This window comes from Brienomyrus brachyistius, chromosome 6 (genome assembly GCF_023856365.1).
Source record: "Brienomyrus brachyistius isolate T26 chromosome 6, BBRACH_0.4, whole genome shotgun sequence".
In the NCBI taxonomy this organism is placed as follows: domain Eukaryota; kingdom Metazoa; phylum Chordata; class Actinopteri; order Osteoglossiformes; family Mormyridae; genus Brienomyrus; species Brienomyrus brachyistius.
The window spans coordinates 14,212,976-14,232,839 of NC_064538.1; the positions used below are offsets into that span (position 1 = coordinate 14,212,976).

Consider the following 19,864-nt stretch of genomic DNA (forward strand, 5'->3'; position numbering starts at 1 on the left):
TTGAGGACAGAACGAAAAATGACTGGTTCAAAGAGATCACATTGTAGAGGAGGGAGATACAAGCAACTACAGAAGGTGGGGCCAAGACATATAATCGATTGGTCCGACACTGACCCAGATGTGACTGGTTATCTGTCTGAATCAATTATTTTTTATTCTGCTCTCAGAACATTTTTATGTAAGTAAAACTCCCATGAGGGTTCATCATGCATGCTGATAACTTTGTCCTGAGGCTGTCAGTTCCTCCATTATTTTATAGGAAGAAAAAGGCTCAGATTTGCAGAAGATGCGACAAAATCAGAAAACTGAAACATCATTAGGTTTCCGATTCCCTCACATCTGACAGGAGTAAATCGATTTTAGGTGTCCAATGTCAAGCCCTAAATTCAAGCACTAAAGTCCTTAAGTCCTACTCTGTGCAACTTCCGCTACTTTTGCTTTTACTTCTAACAACAAAGAATCTACCAATGCACCCCTGCATTAAAATGATGAAAAAAAAATCAAAGAATTGTGATGTCACAGAAAGACTCAATAAACTTCAAATTTAATTGTGCCAAGGTTTCTGTTATTAACTGGATCAATCAGAAACGCCTGTTCTCTAGGTATTCAATGGCAAGAATTATGCCTGTCTGGCAAAACAGAACATTTTCTACATGCAACCAAAAGCTTTTTTTCTTGATCAATTAACTAAGTTAAATCAGTCTCCTCACAATGCCCTGGATGTTTCATCTCACATATTCTACACAGGTTGTCCATTCAAATAGCGGGATAATCACTGGATTTACTAGAGATGAAATGCCTGACTAAAGGCCGTGACCGTGAGGATTCCTACACACCCACCTTCAAACACAAGCCCGATGTCGAGAGGGTAGAGCTTCATGCCCGAGGAAATGCACACGGAACAGTTCAAGGATGATCTCAGGAGAGAATCCTTACTCGTAAATTAGAATTTAAGCTCAGGCATGCCAGATGGACCTGAGGTAAAATATCCATGAAGAAAAAAAACGCAATTATTTTGCTTACAAAGCAAATAACACTGCATTTGAAAGCGCCTGCACACTGTGCTTTACTATACTGTATGTCTTATGGTAAACTATGGCTGCTTTCCCATTCAAGAATTATATGTATATATCCAGTGAAATCTGGTTACCATACAAATGAATACTGACTTCGTCAGGATGTTTTTCAAACCAGTTTTGATCATCGTCTGAAGAATGGCAGACGGCAAGAATTCTAGACTTTAGTGGGATCTTAACGGTGGACAACATAGATTTTCCCGAGGAATTGCTGATTTTCTCTTTTCTTAGCATGTAAAATTTATCATATTTAGAAAAATGAGACTGCTACTGAACTGCAGTCAGATTAAATTAAAACAGGCAAATAACCCTGGTTGCAAAACAATGAAAGGGCCGTAATTTCAGAACACACTGAACCATTATGAAACCCTATATAAGGTATAAGGTATTTTTAGTAGGGGCCAAATTATTCGTCGGTGTTTTTTCTCAGTGTAGAATTACATGAAAACATCTTTCCAAACGATGTTGGTTGAGCAATGTAATTGCAGTGTTATCTCTGGCAGAAATTCCCATTAGACTTGTTATATCGGACATGCTCAAACAAAGCAAAACAGAAAACAGAAGCCATAAGCAATTATTAAATGCTTACACAGTGGAGCTCCACTGAATTCCCTTTGCGTTTTTTCACTGGATCTTTATAGTTACACTTTGTGGGCAAAAAAAAAAAAAAAGAAAAACTTTCTCTTTCTCTTGTTACTTGGGAATGTAATCATCCTTTACAAAACAGATCATTTCAAGGCACCCATTATAAAGTCTGAGCATACACCCATTTGCTCAAATGCCTTTGATGTTATATGCTTAATAAACACTGTATCCAAAACCTCCATTACAAAAGACATGTTCCAATAGATGTTTTTTTATAGCGGTATAATTTTATAACTCGTACTAAGAAACAGAAACAATAATTGCCCCCCAATTGTTAGTTAACGATGCTGGAAAGGGTTTCAATGTCAGAAATATTCCTAAAAAGACTAACGTGAGATTGTTCTGCATATACAAAGATGGAGAACGTCTGAAGGAAGACAAACATGACACGACAGGAACCCCTTCTGACTGCTCTTCCCCCTTCGCTTTACATGTGTTTAAGTGGTTAGGGGAATGACTGCAGCAGTCTGATGTGCAGGATAAACGCCAGTAGCGATTCCTGGATGCCAGCTTTGCACGTGTGCGGCCTGTGAGGTGGGGAGGGGCTGCCCTGAAAGCCCCTTGGGCCAAACCTGCCAGGCAGCGTTTGATCCCGGGAGACTTTGCTCAGAGGGAGTCGTTCCAGGACGGCTGCTGGGCCGGACACCACCCTTGTGGCTCTGATGTGGGAACCGAGACTTCCACGCATCTACGGAAGAAGCGGGTGGGGGGGTGGGCGGCAGCTTGGGAAGCTCCGTCAGGTGAACATGGCACATGCGCTTGTTTACTCTGGACCGTGACAGCATGTTTCGGGGCGTCCAGTCCACACTTTCCAGGAAAGGAGCACTACATAAAACCGCGATTGAAAAGGCCATCTTTTAAGAGTCCCTGTTGAAGTCCGCAGGGGAGTCCACTGCCGGTTTGAAATACCACCGGTCTGATGGTTTAACGATCACTACGGCTGGGTAAAACTAACCCACAAATACCAGTTCCAGTTCAATAATTGCTCCACATTTAAATTAAATTTGAAATATCACTTCTCCACATCCTGCAAATGACCAATTTTGTCTTTTATTTTGTTTGCCTTGGGTATGTAAAAACTGACCATGCTTTGACTGACTCCTCCATTTAAAGGACGTTTTATATATTCTACAAAAGTGGGATTTTTAAGCAGCTGCTCCTACAAGGTAAAGCCTTGTCTGTACTAGTTGTATACCAATAAAGCTAACGGGTGCCATCTGGAGTGGGCGGCTGATTCTTTGGGCCACTTTGTAATACTTATTTGGAATAAGTGAAACATATTTAAGGGGGATGAGAATGATAAATGTGTGTTAAAAAAAAAGATAAAAGACTACAGTTAGGGTTTCTAACTGGTTACAGACAGTCGTGATGTCATAGGCTGAGACAATTGAACTTAGGAGGAAATCACTGAAGATAAAACACTTCCTGAGAGGAACTGAGCTTTTGACACTGTGAGAATTTCATGAGTACAATAGCAGAAACACTGTAACTCGAGAGAGAATTAAAAGACAGACTGAAAAACCATTGGGGAATAAGGGACCTGTGACTGAACACTGTAATCTGAAAGAATCTTAAAGAATGCCATTAAACCTTGTCAAATGTGAAGTGACTGATGCACAGTGGACAGTACTGGTGTATAGTACTGGTTTGAAAGATTGAGTTTCATTACTGTGAAGCGACTGAATGGAATGAAATCGCAGCTCTGAGAAGTGTCCCTCATCCAGTACACTGCATGCTGTCGCAGGCATTGCGAAAACATGAACTGTGACAGTCGCGACCACAAGAACGCCCAGACGTGAGAAGGAGCAATTACACCCAGCCAACACAAAGAGCCACTTTCTTTGAATCATGTTTGCTCTGCACTGCATAGAGATTATTTCATAAATCCGGACTTTATGCACCCGATTATAAGAAGCGTCCTTTGCGTTCGTCTGTGTTTTCATCTCCATTCATCATCAGCGCGCTGACGCAGTGAGGGGTGTCTGGCATTCACCAGCATGCAGAAACGCCCGTCGCAGTGAGTCACCCAGCGTTATGCCTATGTCATCCCTCCATTGGCTAGTATCATTTTGACTGTTGACACTTCATCGTCTGCATCTCAAAATCGTCTTGCAGTCATCTCACTGTAACAGACTAATCTAATTTAACCAGAAAAGGTTAAAAGACCTGGTGGTAGTTGTCCTTTTAAGGGACAGCTTATGGGCCCAAATAGCCCATTGTTTGGATGTAGAACCAGATATTGTAAAACTAAACAAAACCTTTACTGCTGGCTATAAATTGTAATGGCCCTAACAATGCTCGTGAAGAGTGCTGGTCACTTCTTATGGCAAACAAATTAGGCAAGATAGTGATTCAAAATGTGACATTTGCATTCATTGCGTTTTTCCATTAGTCTGGCAGAAGTTAAATTCAAGTTTGAGGAAAATAAAATTTAAGAAAATGAAGTCTACAGAAGTCTGGAGAAACATCTAGAGGGCGTTCCCATCTATGACTGTGACCTCTCAGATGCACACGGATGAATCTTCATTCATTACGGAAGTTGTCTTCACTCCAACAGTCAACGAATTATATTAATATTTCTTGAATTGTTCGACCAACAAGTGGACGCAGCCCCAACTAAAAGCAGTGGTAGGAGCATGTGGTTTTCCTGCCCTGCATACCTTCGCCTCAGTGATGCTGGGAAGCAGCAAAAACTCATGTGTTTGTTCATTACCGTATGGATTGGTGCAATGAGGGAAGGATTCCTTTGACATGGCAAAACCTCTAATTGTATCAAGACTGTGCCAAAAAAGCACGTAGCAAACACGGCCCTGGGATTCATTAGAGCCCCGCTAGATTTCACGTACGATCACATAATGATGGTTTAGCGGCACCGTGTTCAGTACAAAGTCAAAACGTTTAATCAAGGATACGGAGCCTGCAGAGGAAGTGGATAAAAGACAAAGCAATAATAGAAACAGACCAAGTTCATTTCTACTGAAAAACATGCTAAACAGAAAAAAAAAAAAAAACGGCAGCATGATTTGGGAAGTGATGGAACAGAAGTGTCTATTTGGGATTGGGGGGCGTAGAAACATGAACGTTCAATGTTAAATTTGGCTTCATTCATCCCTCCAAAAAACAGACCTTTCCATATTAATTATTAATTTGTGCCTCCCCCCTAATATTAAGTTCTTATTGGTTGGGTTTAAAGGTAAAAGTAATACAGCGGTGAGAAGGGCAGCCCGTAAGGAGATATGTGGTACATGAGAAGGTGTCCTGTCACAGAGGAAGTCCGCGCCACACCATGACAGGGCTGGGGCACCACACACACATGCTCTGTTCGAGGATGGGGCTCTCGGTGGGCGTGACCACATGGAAAGTTGCAGGTCAATACCGGTCGGGAGGAATGTACTGGCTTTCACTGTACGCCCCCCACACGGTCCTTCTCACCTGTTTTCGTTTGGGGGGGTTAGGCAGGAACACTAATAACCCCATTTTGTGAGATTGTTGACCGCAAAAATCCTGTAACGAAGTTTCCAGGAAGGCTGGTGTGTTGCTGGCACAACTCATCTTCGGGGCCTGGATGCCGGGCAGCGGTGCCCTGTGGCGAGGAACTCGGACTGACTATAAACATTTTGCCCATGTGCCAGAGATACGGCTCATGGCTCCCATGTGTGCTTACTAAGCATGCGGGCATTTAGCAAACAAAGGGCTTCCTTTAATGTGCGGTTTGGTGGACCCAACAATGCTATCGGGAGTGTACTTCAACACTTCGGTTAAGATAAGGGATCTCGCCCTTTCCCTCGGTGCAGCTCGGTCACGAAACCACAAGCGCACCCATCCAGGTGTCTCAAAAAGCCTGCTGGCGTTGGCCGACTCTGCATCGGTCCCCACTGAACGTCACTTGTCGATCTCTCTGAAACCGTCCTGCTATCTAAAGCAAACATGGACAAGTGTTATTAATCATCCAGCAGCACAGAGAAAACTCTTGACTGGAGACACGTTAGTCTGACAGACCATCTTGGGGGCCAGCGAGCCTGTGTCATCGAGGACTGTGATTGAGATGTGTGGGGGCACAAGGTTTCGACATCTTTCCCTTTCTGTGTAAAAGCATCAGAGCAGCTTGTCAAAATATCAGCATTACTCAATGGCGCTGGTTCATTTATAAAGATGGAGTTCAGGGTCTCATTTATTCACATGAACATCCAGTGATTCTTACTGTTTCTTCACGTGTTCTGTGCTGAAACACAGCCAGCATCACACATTTATACCAGGACATATCAATCATTTCACTGCACGCTGTAGATAGATGATATGGAGTTAAATGAAATTAAATGATTTATTTTTCATTCGCACAAATCAAGGGCATAACTTTGGTTTGAACATTGGGGGGTTTGAGGTCTCCACCCATACAGTGGGAGACACGTTTATTTGGGGGGTTGTATTGGCTGCTTTTGATTATTGGGGGGGGGGGTTACAACCTCCCATCCCCCCATAATTTACACCCACCCATGGCAGAACTACATCAGAATGCTTCTTTTCACACATCCCACTTTGTTCTCCTTTGACATACCTTCATACAGGTGAGAGCGAAGCCACCTATCTGAGTGTAGGGTCAGCCATTTTTGCTGGCGCTCCCGGGGTGGGGGGTGCATGAGAGCCTTGCTCAAGAGACCCAGCAGACTGTATTCTTCTACAGAGGTCGGGGCTCAAACCAGCGATCTTCCAATCCCAGGCGGAGAGGCTTAACCCACTGAACCACTTACACATTACCCATGACCATGAGAGGTGCACCATGGGATGTGGAGAGAGACGCACCTCCTTCTTTTCCCACTGATACTGCTGTCTGATTAGTCTGACAGACTCAGCAGCTGCATTCACCAAATAAAAAGCCCAAGTAGTTCCGTTTTCAGTAACTCTGAGCCTGTCACTGGTAATTAAAGCATATCCTTTGTGGAGTCAGTATCTATAAAACAACAGAGGAAACCATTTTAATTCATCATGATGGCAGCCAAAACCTCTGAAAGGTTATGCAAATACAAAGGATGTGTGACAGAGACCAGACCGTCTCAGTCGTGACAAATATAAATAAAGTACAGAGGGTAGCTGACAGACAAGTGTGTTTGTTGTTGGGGGGCCGAGGGGGCTGCAGGGTTCGGCTAGGTGACACTCCTGCTCTGTGTTAGCGAGGCCTTTTTTTGTAGAATGGGAAGGGGGGGGGGGACTGGAGAAAATGCATAAATTTCTTCCCTGGCTCGTTCACAGTTGTGGAGAAGATGTAAGTGGGTCTCGAAGCAGCCCTGCTTCCAGGTCGGCGTATCTGTTGTTCTGGTTTGCTAACGATAAATGTTGTAAATAAGGGTTAGTTTGGCACAATGGAGGACAGGCATCCTAAGGTGAGCCCTGACTAATTACTGTGTGACAGGGCAGAAGGATACATGCATTGACATCACTCAATCATTCCTAGTGCAGCCCAACAAAGGTTGATGCCATTCATTTGTAGCTACTACATTAGAGGGAAAGGCACCGATAAATAAACCGTCCATGTTTCATTTTTTTAGTTCTAAAACAGTCAATCTGCCCATTTTCCATACCCACTTTACCTATGCAGGGCTGCGGGGGTCCGGAGCCCATCCTGGAAGCTATGGGCACAAGGCAGGGAATAAGCCAGGATGGGGGGGCAGCCCATCGCAGCAAATAAAATCTAACTGCAAACTATTATGCATCACAGAAAACGTGAAAGCGGCGACTCTTATAGGCTAGAATTTCAGGGAAAAGACCTCAAAGGCTGCCTGATAGATTCACTTAGAGTAAGAAAGATTTATGAGAATCCAACATGGTTGGCTCAGTGTCTATGTAACTGCCACAACTGCAAGCCATCTTGTAAAGCCCCGCGCCACACGAACGACACACAAACGACACTAATTGGCGACGGTAGCGGAGCGGCTCCTCTGTGATCGCTTCCTCAGATTGTAATTACGAGGTTCGCGTGATAAACGCCAGCCGTCCCCGTCTTTCTTACTGCGGTCATGACAGCCACGCTTCCGGTGGGTTGTGCCGCTTCACTTTGGCAGCCTGTTTTCAAGATGCATGGAGTGACAGCCAATCAGAGGGGCTGACAGTCACACTAAAATTGCTTCTCCCAATAGAAACGAACTTAACACTTTAATGTTCTGCTGTTAAACAGGAAACAGGGCATCCTGGGGTAGAGGAAGGAAGAGAGGCCTCACCTTTATTTACTCAGTTCAATGTTTCTCAACCTGGTTCTTGGGGACGTTCATGTTTTTGCTTCCTCCCAGCTCCCTGCCAGACAGTCCACATTTTTGCTTCTGTGAACTATCTGGGGGTCCTCAAGGACCGGTTTGAGAAACACTGGCTTAGTCAGGTGTGACTCTGTGATGGCTTTATAAAACAGAGACTGTTTAAGTAAGAATATGATAAGCAGTTGGTGTTATCGTACGAGTCTGGAAAAAGGTGAGAGATCAACACAGGAGTTGAAACGGAGCAGTGAGGCCCGTGCTTTAAAACAGTAGAGTCAATATTGAAACCCGCTCAGAGGAGACCCCCAGCTGATAAGGCGTACAGTGGGGTCTGCCACTAGTCCGGAGGATATGCTTAAAAACGGACTCGCACCAAATTACATTTTCTTAGTCTGTGTCAAAATTTTCATGGAAAATGTCTCCTAGATGGAGCCACTTGCTTTCAAACAGGCAATGCACTTCTGTACAGTAAATAAGCCTTCTTAGTAACTTGGGGAAATTAGGCTTGACAGTGTCTTGGAAATGGAATTCACACTTCTTGCCCTGGCTTTGTTTTCAGTATAACATCATGCAAATTATGGATTAACTGCCCATGAACTGGAAGGCATCCACACAGCCACACAACCCATGTTGGTCACACACGGGTCACACACGGGTCAGATTGTGGACCAATGACCAGCCAAAGCAGCATGAAGCCAGATACTGAAAGCAACAGAACAGACAAAATTATCTTTAACCAAGCAGCACGTGGTAAACAATCACAATTCTTAATATTCATAAATAATAATCCTAAAAATATTCATAATCTAATCATTTTCAAACATCTTTAATATCTATAGCAAATATGAATACACATGATATTTATTTTAAAATTCTAAAAGAAATGCAAATATTTAAAAAATGCCACACTATGGAATTCAGATGTTTGGCCCCTTTCTATGAGATGTTCCATCCCCTTCTAGAAAATAACACCAGGAACAAAGAAAGCCAGTGCCCCCCCCCCCCCCATTAAAAATCTGTTTCTCATTTGTGCAATCCCTACTTGGTACAACGTAACCCTTCAGAAAGCGAGGGAAAACGTGTGCTCTCATCCTGCATAGCACCCTGACAGAAAAAGCTTTGTGTGATGTCCGCACTTCTAGGGCCGGCCCTTTAACTTGTCACTCTGTGTGATGCCTCACCAAAGGTCTAGTCTCTGAACTGACGTCACATCAATCAATGTTCCACTGCTGGCAGAGAGCATTTTGGCACAGGATCAGAAATACTGAAGCTCTCACATTCATCAGTTTTATTTATGGCACACATCTTCATTACCAACAACATATGCCTCAAATAACAGGGATTTTTGCAAACCACTTAAATACAACATTAGATCATTAATTACCACAGCAATGAACATCAGTCTGTGCATGCACAGGCAAGGCCATCCTTCCTCCCTAACCCTTCAACTCTCCATTATTAGAAATACGGCTGAGCGGGATTGATAAGGCCTCCGTTTTCTCTCATGTCACTGGGCAAATGAATGACTTTGTCATAACAAGATAACGAAGAAATAATTGGAATACCGCTCCCTCTGGGTCAGTGCAGTGTGCCACGCATGTGCCCCGCTCTGCCAGGCCCCCCCTCCCCAGCAGGGCCATCACTCCCCAAAGCACAAAGCACAGCCCCATCAGGCACCAGTTCATGTCCAGAATGTACACATCCAGACCAAGATTTTGTTTCAGCCGGTCAGTTGAGTAAAGAGAATCACATGCAGAGAGTACTCAACTGGTTGGTTGAAGCAAAATCTTGATCTGGATGTGTACATTCTGGACCTGAACTGATTGGCACTTTTTGGACCTGAATTTTCCAAATATGCCATCTTATCCAAGCAAGGGGGGGCCAGGGGGCAGCGCGGTGCAGAGCCCAGGGGGACGGTCTCACCGCTTCTGCCCAGGAGGAGCAGACTCCACACTAGATTATATGCTATCTGCTTTCTGCGGACAGAAAGCATCCCCTTTTCATTGGAACTGCCGCTGAAATATGATAAAAGCCAAAACAAAGATTCTCTGCACCAGGATCTTGGCTACCAAAAATGGGAAATGTTTTCCTTTTTTTTTAAAATTTGGCATAGTTCTATGAAACGGAAACAATGAAAAAAGGATGAAACACATCATTAAAGGAAAACATGACAGGAGTAGCAGGGAACATGCCTTGCCAGTGACATAATACTGCACATGCACAAGGAAAACACGTGTGTCACAGGGCCCGGTGCAGAGACAGGAATGATGGATGGGTTTGCTGGCCTGCGCCGATGAAGCCAGGTCCCCCAGCGGCAGAGAGGGCCGGGCCAGTGGAAAACAGCGGTAGGGACGCCGCTGTGTGACCAGCCAGTGACAGAAGCGTGGGGATTGGCCACTGGTCCCGCCCACGCACATCGTTATCAATCAAAACAATTCCTGTGGTGCGGAGCCCAGTGCCAAGGCAATGGTGGAACTCCGGAGTCAGACCGTGGGGGAATAGGAGCGAATGTGGAAATTTTCTTCACGTGGAATGGACTTGACGGTGCACCGGCATTTACTGTATGCAAAAGCTCATCGAGCACGAAAATCAAACCAGCCATTAAGCCAAACCGCTCTAGGTTACAAGGGTAAGACCATTTTCATCCAAATGAATCCAAACCCCTTTGCCTTGACAGGCTCTCAGCCATATTCCTGATTTACTGAATTGTCAGATTTTGATATAAAGCCACGATTATCGGGGTGCCCAGAAATGTCGCCATGGCAACAATACTGAATATCATCTCTGGAAAAAAATTAAATGTCAACACTTTTTAGAAGGTGATACTACTTTACTGTACACCATCTTGTCAGAATTATCCCAGGCGTACCCCATTTCTGCAGTGAAAATTTGTCAGAGCCGGTAGCGAGATGAGAATTTCATTTCTGATACATTTTATTCTTGACACGAAGTGAAATATGGGTCTCTTACCCCGAGGTCACTGATTCAGACGCTCGCGGTTCGTTTTTACAGGCAGTCGCTTGCATTAGGACCGTAGTTCAAACAAAAATCTGAACAAGCCCTGTCTTTCTTATCGTTCCCCACTAATGGGCTGCAATAAAAAGAAGTAAACATTTCAATATATCCTGCGTAGCATTTCAGTCCATTCCTTTGTCAGGCTGCCTTGCCTCTAAAGGAAAAGTAAAACATTGAGCGGCTTTAATGCCGCTGTTAAAATGGGGGAAATCAACAGAACGTCTGCCCACCACCGGCTGCCTCTTCCTGGGCCATTAAGCTTTTATAAGTAAGGCTGCGCATTCCAGAGGACTCTCTGTGTGAGCGGCCGGGGTTTCATTAATTCAGCCACATAAAAACAGGCAGATTCTGCTCCAGTTCATCTTCACTTAGGATTAAAGTGCACCGTTCGTGTCTCCTTGCGAGCGAAACGCGTGTGTGTGCGCGTGTGTGTGCGCGTGTGTCTTCACTCACGGCGAGGCTCTGTTATTTTAAGAAAAAGTCCAAGGGGAGAAGTCTATCTGGTTTGAAACAGTGTCACGAACGTCTAGCGCTCAACTGCCTGTTGTCTAACATCTAAAGCCTCCCAGCTTAATCACATGTACGTGTAGAATATTCACGTGCCACAGTGAATGCCCAGTACACTGGCCATGTACTGTCAACCTTTTCCCTTCATCTTAGGTTATTCATGGAAATGAATGCGAGCTCATCTGTCTTCTTCATATTCTGACTTCTACTTCTCATATGGGGAGGGGGATGAGAAGAGGAAGGAGTGAAATGTTCGTAATTTATTTGGTCTCAGATGGCAGGAAGATCATCTAAAGCCGCATGCATGCTTTCAGAACGGCTGTTCCTTCATCTCCATGTGTTTGAAAACAGCCTCTTGACCCCCCTGTGTCTCTTGTCATGTCAAGTGGCTTTTTCACCAGTATCTCCTTCCTTCTTCCCCCAGTAAAATTATCCTTTCAGTGCCGACATATGGAAGGGTACAGCGCTGGCCTGGCCAACTGATCTGGCTGCAGGCGATTTTGCTGCAGGTAGTAACCAGCTTAGGAGGAATCTACCAAAGGTGGCAAAACAGACATTAAACAGCTACTCTAAGGTGACGAGGCTCTCTGTAATGCCTGTTTAAGCCTCAAAGGTGCTCTTTTGTTTAGAATATGTACAGTTACAATCAGAGGCATTAGCAATTTGGACAACCTTCTGTGTCTTCGCAACGCTATTACACAAGTCCAAAACGAGCTAACCGCCGTGGGAAAGCTACGTGTGCATGAGACGATAAAACCTTTTCCAAAGTTACCTGTTACCTGTGACATCAGATGGGTGCAGCTGATAAAACTCAGTAACAGTGCGAACGTTATGCTGAAGGATCAGAAACCGTGTGAGCATAAGTGGTAGCTTATATATAAAACATCCGGTAAATGTTCAATGTCCTGTTTTCTGTTTAAAGATTTTTTATTTTTTTTTTGTAAAATAAGCACACCATTCAAACGTGGGCAAAATTCCCATGTTGCACTGTGGTATGTTCTGGGGAAAAGTCTGCAATGAATACAAATCAAAACCCTGAAGCAAATGGAAGATCATGGAGATCCAGCCTTTTGTAGTGTTAATTCATTTTTAATTCTCTTTTTCTTCTTTACAAAATCCCAGATGCCAGCCCAAAAATGATTGCCTAACAAGTTGGCCAGGAGCCCTGACCTGTGACAGAGCATGTCCATTTTTACATTTTCTTTCATTTTGTATTTTTTTTTAATAACAGTGCACAGTTTGCAATGTTGAGAGTTCCTGACTCTATACATGTATGCACGTATGTATATGTGTGAGTGTGCATATGTGTGTGTGAGTGTTTATGTGTGTGTATATAAATCATTGAAGCAACTGAACACCCCCTCACCTTCTCTATCAGAAGAATCTTGCTCCTCAGTGTTACGAGCCCATCTATACAATTTTGTCTGCTGACTTTCCTTCCTCCCCTGTGCCCCTAACCCCCCCTACCCCCCTGCCCCCCACCTTATCTCAGCCTCCCATGTTTAGACCTCCAGTCTTGCAGCTGTAAAACTGCCCTGGTGATGTTATAACCTTGTTAATGTAACAAAAGATGAGTTTACTTAACGCTGCACCAACTGTATACACCAGCCAAGTTTACTTGAAAGAGGAAAGAGACTGTCAAAAATCCTACAGTAAACAAAGTAAAACAGTTCCTTCACAAACGTAACCTTAATTCATACTGACAAGCCATTTACATGTAAGTGGATTCAGATGGGCCAGTCTGGGGACCCTCGCTCTATTGTTTTCTCTGCTCGCCCTCCCTTGGGATGTACTCTTTCAAGTTGCACTGCAGAAAGAGGCTGCAGACACACTGTACATTCACTGGGACATCCAGCAGGCTTGCAGTACGATGGTGGGTTGGCAGTTGAAGCCGCCTTTCCCATGAAAAGGTTTCAGAGTGACTCACAGGGGGACAGTGGTGGCATCTCCAGTGAGAGCACTGGAAGTTCCCTCCAAGCAGCAGTTAAAGTTCATCATATGAATGTGTTAACAAGGTTGTTCAAACCCCTCTCACCCTAGATCACAATAACCACAGATGCACATTTTGTCTTTCTGCCATTGGCTGCGTTAATTAACCATGCCTGATGATTTGTTGACTATTAGATTACACCATGTCAGTGGTATACAGTTTTCAGTTTTCTTTCCTGACAAAACAAAATTAAAAAAATAAAATAAATCAGCATGCTCTTCATAAAGACACATTTCCTAGCCTTTGAGTCACAGATTGCACTGCTAATATCTTCTTAGTCAGAAATGTGAAAGTATTTCTCAAATCGCAGGTGACCTATGACTTTTGATCCTTGAACTACGTGCGCCTTCCTCCAATAGGCTCCCTTCTAGCCCCACCCCTTCCTCGTTGCGCTGATGCCATCCTGAGCCCTAGCGTCTTTCCCCCTGGATTTGAAGGCATTAGACTGTGTGAGACACCAGACTGAGACGGTGGCCATACCATGTGTTCATGAGTAAAACGCCCTCTCCCCCATCGCTGTGTTCCCGCCGTGGACTGGGCCCCAACACGCATACGCACACACACAGGGTGGATCTCGGTTCCTCCTTCGCGAGACCACACACAAGGCCCTGGCCTGCACAGAAAGGCCTACCTGTCACCAGCAGAGCTCCTAATCTGCCCCAAACCCTAGGAGGGATCACACTCTGAAGCCTTCAAGAATGCCTGAAATGCTCACTCACTTGGCAAATGAACTTCTTTGTCCTATGACCTCCCCAACTCCATTTCTATACCGACCTACCCCAGCCATTCCACCTGAGTCCCATAACTTTAAAGGGCTTTAAAAAAAACGTAAAAAAAAAAAAAAAAAACTTCTGAAGTGAGGCAGAGGTTGAAGATGTCATAGATGGAAAAAGGTCTTCAGGATTAAGTTACTTCCTGCCTCTTTCCTGGTGTTGGCGTGAGATTTTGCCAAGACCCCGTAGGGTCTTTCACACTGGCAAACAAATACCAGACTGATCTGCTTTGGTCATACTCATAGTCCCAGGAGTGCACGCAAAAGCAAACTGCCCCAGGTGTTAGAGATCTTGAGCAGTAAGTGTGACTTATTTTAGAATATAATGAATACCCAATGTCTCTCACTGAAATCGAATGTCCCTCATTGAATCCTTACGCCTTCACAGAGCCGACACGCGCCTCACTGTATCCCTACGCCTTCATGGTGATCTCATCCAAACATGTATTATTAAACTTAAGCTGAAATCTGAGCACTGTTTAACAACTAAATGTCTGCTGCATGCTTAACACAATCAGAAACTCGCCTGGATTTACAGCAATCTAATTCTAAAAACTGATTTGTGGAAAATGTGCATCTTCAGTGTTAACTTGATGAATGACAACCCAAAACGGCTACCATGCTTTTGTGTATGTTCAAGACACATGCAAATTTCATCATTTTTAAAAACATTAGAGTGATTATAATATGTTTTTTTCATACATACTCTCATCTGATAATGATGATTCTCTATCAATGATCTCAATTCATTATTTTTAATAGCATTATTATTTTTTATGAATAACCACATGTAGCATTATTACAATAATTATTCTAATTAAAATTATTAGAAATTTGCAGACTAGGAAGACTTCAAATTGGGTAAAACAAACAAACGTAAAAATAAAGCACAATGAACTCTGCCAAAACTGCCCATTAATGAGACAACAATTATGGCAGGAGGTGGAACAAGCTGGCTGAGGTGAATGACAATCGCTTCAGTTTTCTACTCGCTATTCAACCAAACCAGGAAACTGTTTTTTTTTTTAACAAAGGTTTTATATATTCCTGGGTCGCTGTTTTCAGCCTGCGTGCCAGTGATGAGAAAATACACAGCCGACGTGTTCCGCAAGCATTGCATAAATAGAATAAATCCATAGATGCCTGCAAAACATCTATTGCATTTGTGAGCCATATAGCTCGATATACAAAAGATCACTGATCTACAGGCACCCGGGGAAGTCACAAATAGGCAATAAATAGCAAAGATCGCAGCTGTCGTAGAAGATTAAACAGGGCGAACCTGAGGCTGGCCGTCTGACAGTGAGATTTAGAAAGGGAGAGAAAGTGAGCGAGATACTAACAACTGCATCTCCATGCATGCATGTATGCAGCGAAAAAAAACACAGAACATAAAACACAGAGCACATGCTAAAACACCTGTGATTTTACAGTCTTTTGAGCAAACAGGCATTTCTACATGTAATAAAAAGCATATTGTTTTTCATAGAGCTTCCTGAAAAAAAATGCTGCCAGTTGATCAAGATGCCCATCAAAGTCTTTTGATTTAAATAACCGTGCGCTATTGCGTTTGACTCGATGAGCTATTTCTCAAAGACATGGCTTTATATTTTGATCTTAAAAGCACTTCTTTGTGCCATATGCCATTGAGATATGCAATGCACACCCACTGAGTCAAACAACACAACCAAAACACATCTGCAGCTAAAAATGCGATAAATATTTGAACTTCCAAAGAACTTTGTGTAAAATGAGAGCCCACCAAGACACCTGTCCTCAATATACAGAAATATTTGAAAAGCTGAAAAGAATGTCTGTTGTTACTTAAGATGCTTGCCAGACTGACATCTAAATTAGATACTCATATTGAAAGTCCAAGTGCACCATAATGGTTGCATGTCACTTTCCATGCTTACTAACATTGGAGGTTATTAGCCTGATGTTCCCTGGGCTTTTGAATATAAACTCAAAGTGTTAAAAGGAGCCTAGTTTACTATATATTAATAGAGGACAGGCCAATTTTAATCAGTGTGACATACTGTACACAACTTTAACTCTGCCTAAAATAAAATACCTATGTAGTTCAGCTGCAGTTCCCCGCACTCAGCACGATGACACGCCCACTGATCACAGTGAGAATAACCGGCAAATGGCTGGTTCCACTATATGATCTCAGCAGAAGAGCTGTGTAATCAAGCTACTTTTGTCTATAATGATCAGCAGAAAAATCACAGAGGGCCTAATTGAAGAACAAATTTGTAAAACTCTCTCAGTCTGTGTTTTTGTTGTTTCTGAGACGAGACTCTGAATTACCTAAAGCGTGGTTTGCTCATCATACTCCCTCTGTACTGGGAACCAGAACTCCCTCTGTCCTTATGTAACTCAGTGAAGAACTTCCGTTAAATTTCCAAATCTGAAATGTTTGGCAGCTAAGAGCCAATACTAAACAGCAAATCCAGAACAAGTGATTGGCCATGAGATCTAAGTCTAAGTCTCCAACACTGCTAACAGTGTAAAAGGTTCAACCACACACCTAGACCGAAACAGGTAGGCCTTCACATTAACTTTGACCTTTGGCCTCAGAACCAAACACTCATGAATCATGGCGACAGCTCCATCGGTTCCTTCACAGAACAGACGTGAGAGAGTGGAGAGGGTCCGTGGAGAGGGAAGACCACTTACTTCATTTCCAGGATCTCCTCCAGCTGCTTCCTGCGTTCCTGCCTCAGGTTGGTCAGGTGGGTATCGCGCTCCACCAAGGACTGCTGGGTGGAGGAGAGGCGTTGCTTGGTGGCGTCCAGCTCCTGCCTCGTCTGTTCCAAGGTGGCCAGGAGATCCTCCATCTACCAGATGAACATCACTGTCAGTTATGGGGTAACACTTTACTTGATGGGGCACAAATACTTAGCAATAACTCACTTACTACTGAAGTACAAATCATGAACAAATCACTACTTGACATAAAAGATTCATCACGATTCATTAATGATGAGCAAACATGAGATCAGTATTTCACTTGTGTTATTCATTGGTCCCTCAATAGTTCACAAAAGTCTACAGAATTAACAGATATAGTAACAAATGTAGTAACTGCTTGAGGTAAAACATGCATCACCATTTATTCATGATGTATTAAGATGAAATCAGTATGTAAATAAGACTTAGTCTGTGGTTAATTAATACATAAGCATTAGCATTATATATTATTTGTGGCCCATCAAGTAAAGTTTTACCCAAATATAGTAACTGCATGACATACATAAACCATTATGACTGAATCGTCTGAATAAGAAAAAAAACTGGCAAAAGATTTAATTGGACCATTTCCATCAGGGAGCCTCCTTTATGTTTGGATGAATTAGATCTTAGAAAAGATCATTAACAACAGAAAACAAAACGGGAGGTGTGGTGACCTCACCCAGCCATTCCTGCTCTGCGTGTTTTTAATTTCTTCTGTAATCCATAACCTTGTGGTGAGCTGAACTGGCACCTCTGAATGTCCTTCTGGTGTGTGACAGTGTATGTCAGCATGGACGGGCGACCTGCCTGGGGAGGCCAGTGATCTCCCTGGTTGGGATAACGTATGTGCAAAGCAAGGATATGTAACTTCTAACACCCAGAGTTTGACAATCCGCTATTTTCCATGCTCTACATTAACAAAGAATATGTTATGAGGTTGAACTACAATAGAGTAATTACACTGGAAAGAATTCAGAAATTTGGACATACATTTTTTTTTATATCAGCTGACAAACTGGTACAGTGATGAGCTGCGCTGTGTGACCAGTACAACCATTGGAGGTCCCCTTTACAAACCCAGCAACCTTTACTCAGTTAAAAAAATAATAATAAAAATGTTAAAAAGTTGGGGTGGCATGGTGGTGCAGTGGTTAGCATTGCTGTCTCACACCTCCGGGACCCGGGTTCGAGTCTCTGCCTGGGTCACATGTGTGTGGAATTTGCATGTTCTCCCTATGTCGTCGTGGGGTTTCCTCCGGGTACTCTGGTTTCCCTCCACAGTCCAAAAACATGCTGAGGCTATTTAGAGTTGCTAAAATTGCCCGTGAGTGTGCCCTGTGATGGGCTGGCCCCCCATCCTGGGTTGTTTCCTGCCTCATGCCCATTGCTTTCGGGATAGGCTCCGGACCCCCCGCGACCCAGTAGGATAAGCGGTTTGGAAAATGGATGGATGGATGTTAAAAAGTACATATACAGGTATAGCTTTCAAAGCGAACTAAAGTTTTTCTAAACAATTCTCAGAAATCACTTTGACAATCCAGCAACGGTTAATTTCATGGGTGATGACAGATCTATGGGGTAACTTACAGAGGTTGTCGAAGGAAAAAAAAATATAGACAGGGACAATATTAAAGTAAAATTTTAATAAACACTAACAAACCTGGAGATCTCATGTAGTAACAGAGTAAAAACCAAGGAGGAAGGACATAAAGAAAGCCTAACTGTGGATTCATTCTCAGGTGATGTGTTACACATGTTCACCAGAGCGTTCCTATTGTAGTCTGGACATCTCACACTGTTCATAAACATGTAGGGAGTGTCACGCTGACAGCAGTGCAATAAAAAGCCTTTACTTCATACAGCAGCCTCATGGAATCATGCGAAAGCAAGAGTATCACTTTATCTCAGCTCACGTTTCAAGCGGTCTAGGCACCTTCCCGACAAACTGAAATGCTATAATTAACTGTGACAAAGTGATTCAAAATCAGATATACAGAGACTAAAATAGATTCAAGCAGAGTAAAAAAGTGCAAACCCAGAACTCACCAGAGCTTACTGGGCATTATGGGCTGTTTAAAGAAAAAATCTCAATACAGAACTGTTCTAACCGGAACCTTATATGCACTGAGCCATAAGTTCTGTTGAAATAAATTTATAAGATCAGAAGTACACAAGAAGTACAGAAGACAGATATCATGAAATAATAGACATGTTCTGCTCAAAAACATGACAGATGTAATAGTATCCCATTATTATGTGTTACTTACAACTTCATAATCATCAAAAACTGAAATTAATAAGTCATGTCAGACAAGGATTGGTGTACCTAAAGGGAGTTCATAGACCCAGAAGAGGCTCGACCATGAAAATGGCAATTAACCTTTTGTTTAGATGAATGTAAGTTAAAATGGCTAACAAACAATTATGTCAATGAAATCACTGCAATTGTTTCTATGTGGTGTTCTTGGCATTGGGATACTTTTGTATGTGATAATACTCTGATTCAAAGTCCTTCAATGAGACGTTTCAGCTGCTGAGCTGATGCTGATTTCTGCACAGGACATTAGACATGCCCGGAAGTGGCTAACCAGTGTTTCCCAATCCAGTCCTCAGGGACCCACGGCCAGTCGACGTTTTTGCTCCATTCCAGCACCTTACTGGCACCTGGGAGCAAGCAAAAATGTGAACTATCTGGCAGGAGCTGGGAGGGAGCAAAAATATATGGACTGTCTAAAGGGGAGCTGGGAGGGAGCAAAAATGTGGACTGTCTGGTGCGAGTTTGGAGGGAGCAAAAATGTGGACTGTCTAGTGCGAGTTGGAAGGGAGCAAAAATGTGGACTGTCTGGAGGGGAGCTGGGAGGGAGCAAAAATGTGGACT

At 43.3% G+C, this 19,864-nt stretch overlaps 1 protein-coding gene across 6 annotated transcripts in view; it reads right to left on the reverse strand.

Annotated features, from left to right (window-relative positions):
* LOC125745205 (ERC protein 2) overlaps nt 1–19,864 on the reverse strand; it is a 214,384-nt gene that overhangs the window by 74,501 nt on the left and 120,019 nt on the right. For all 6 annotated transcript variants that reach the window (XM_049017803.1, XM_049017802.1, XM_049017801.1 and 3 more), the window contains one exon: nt 16,930–17,090. In XM_049017803.1, coding sequence (XP_048873760.1) covers nt 16,930–17,090 — 161 coding nt within the window. The remainder of the gene's footprint in view (nt 1–16,929; nt 17,091–19,864) is intronic.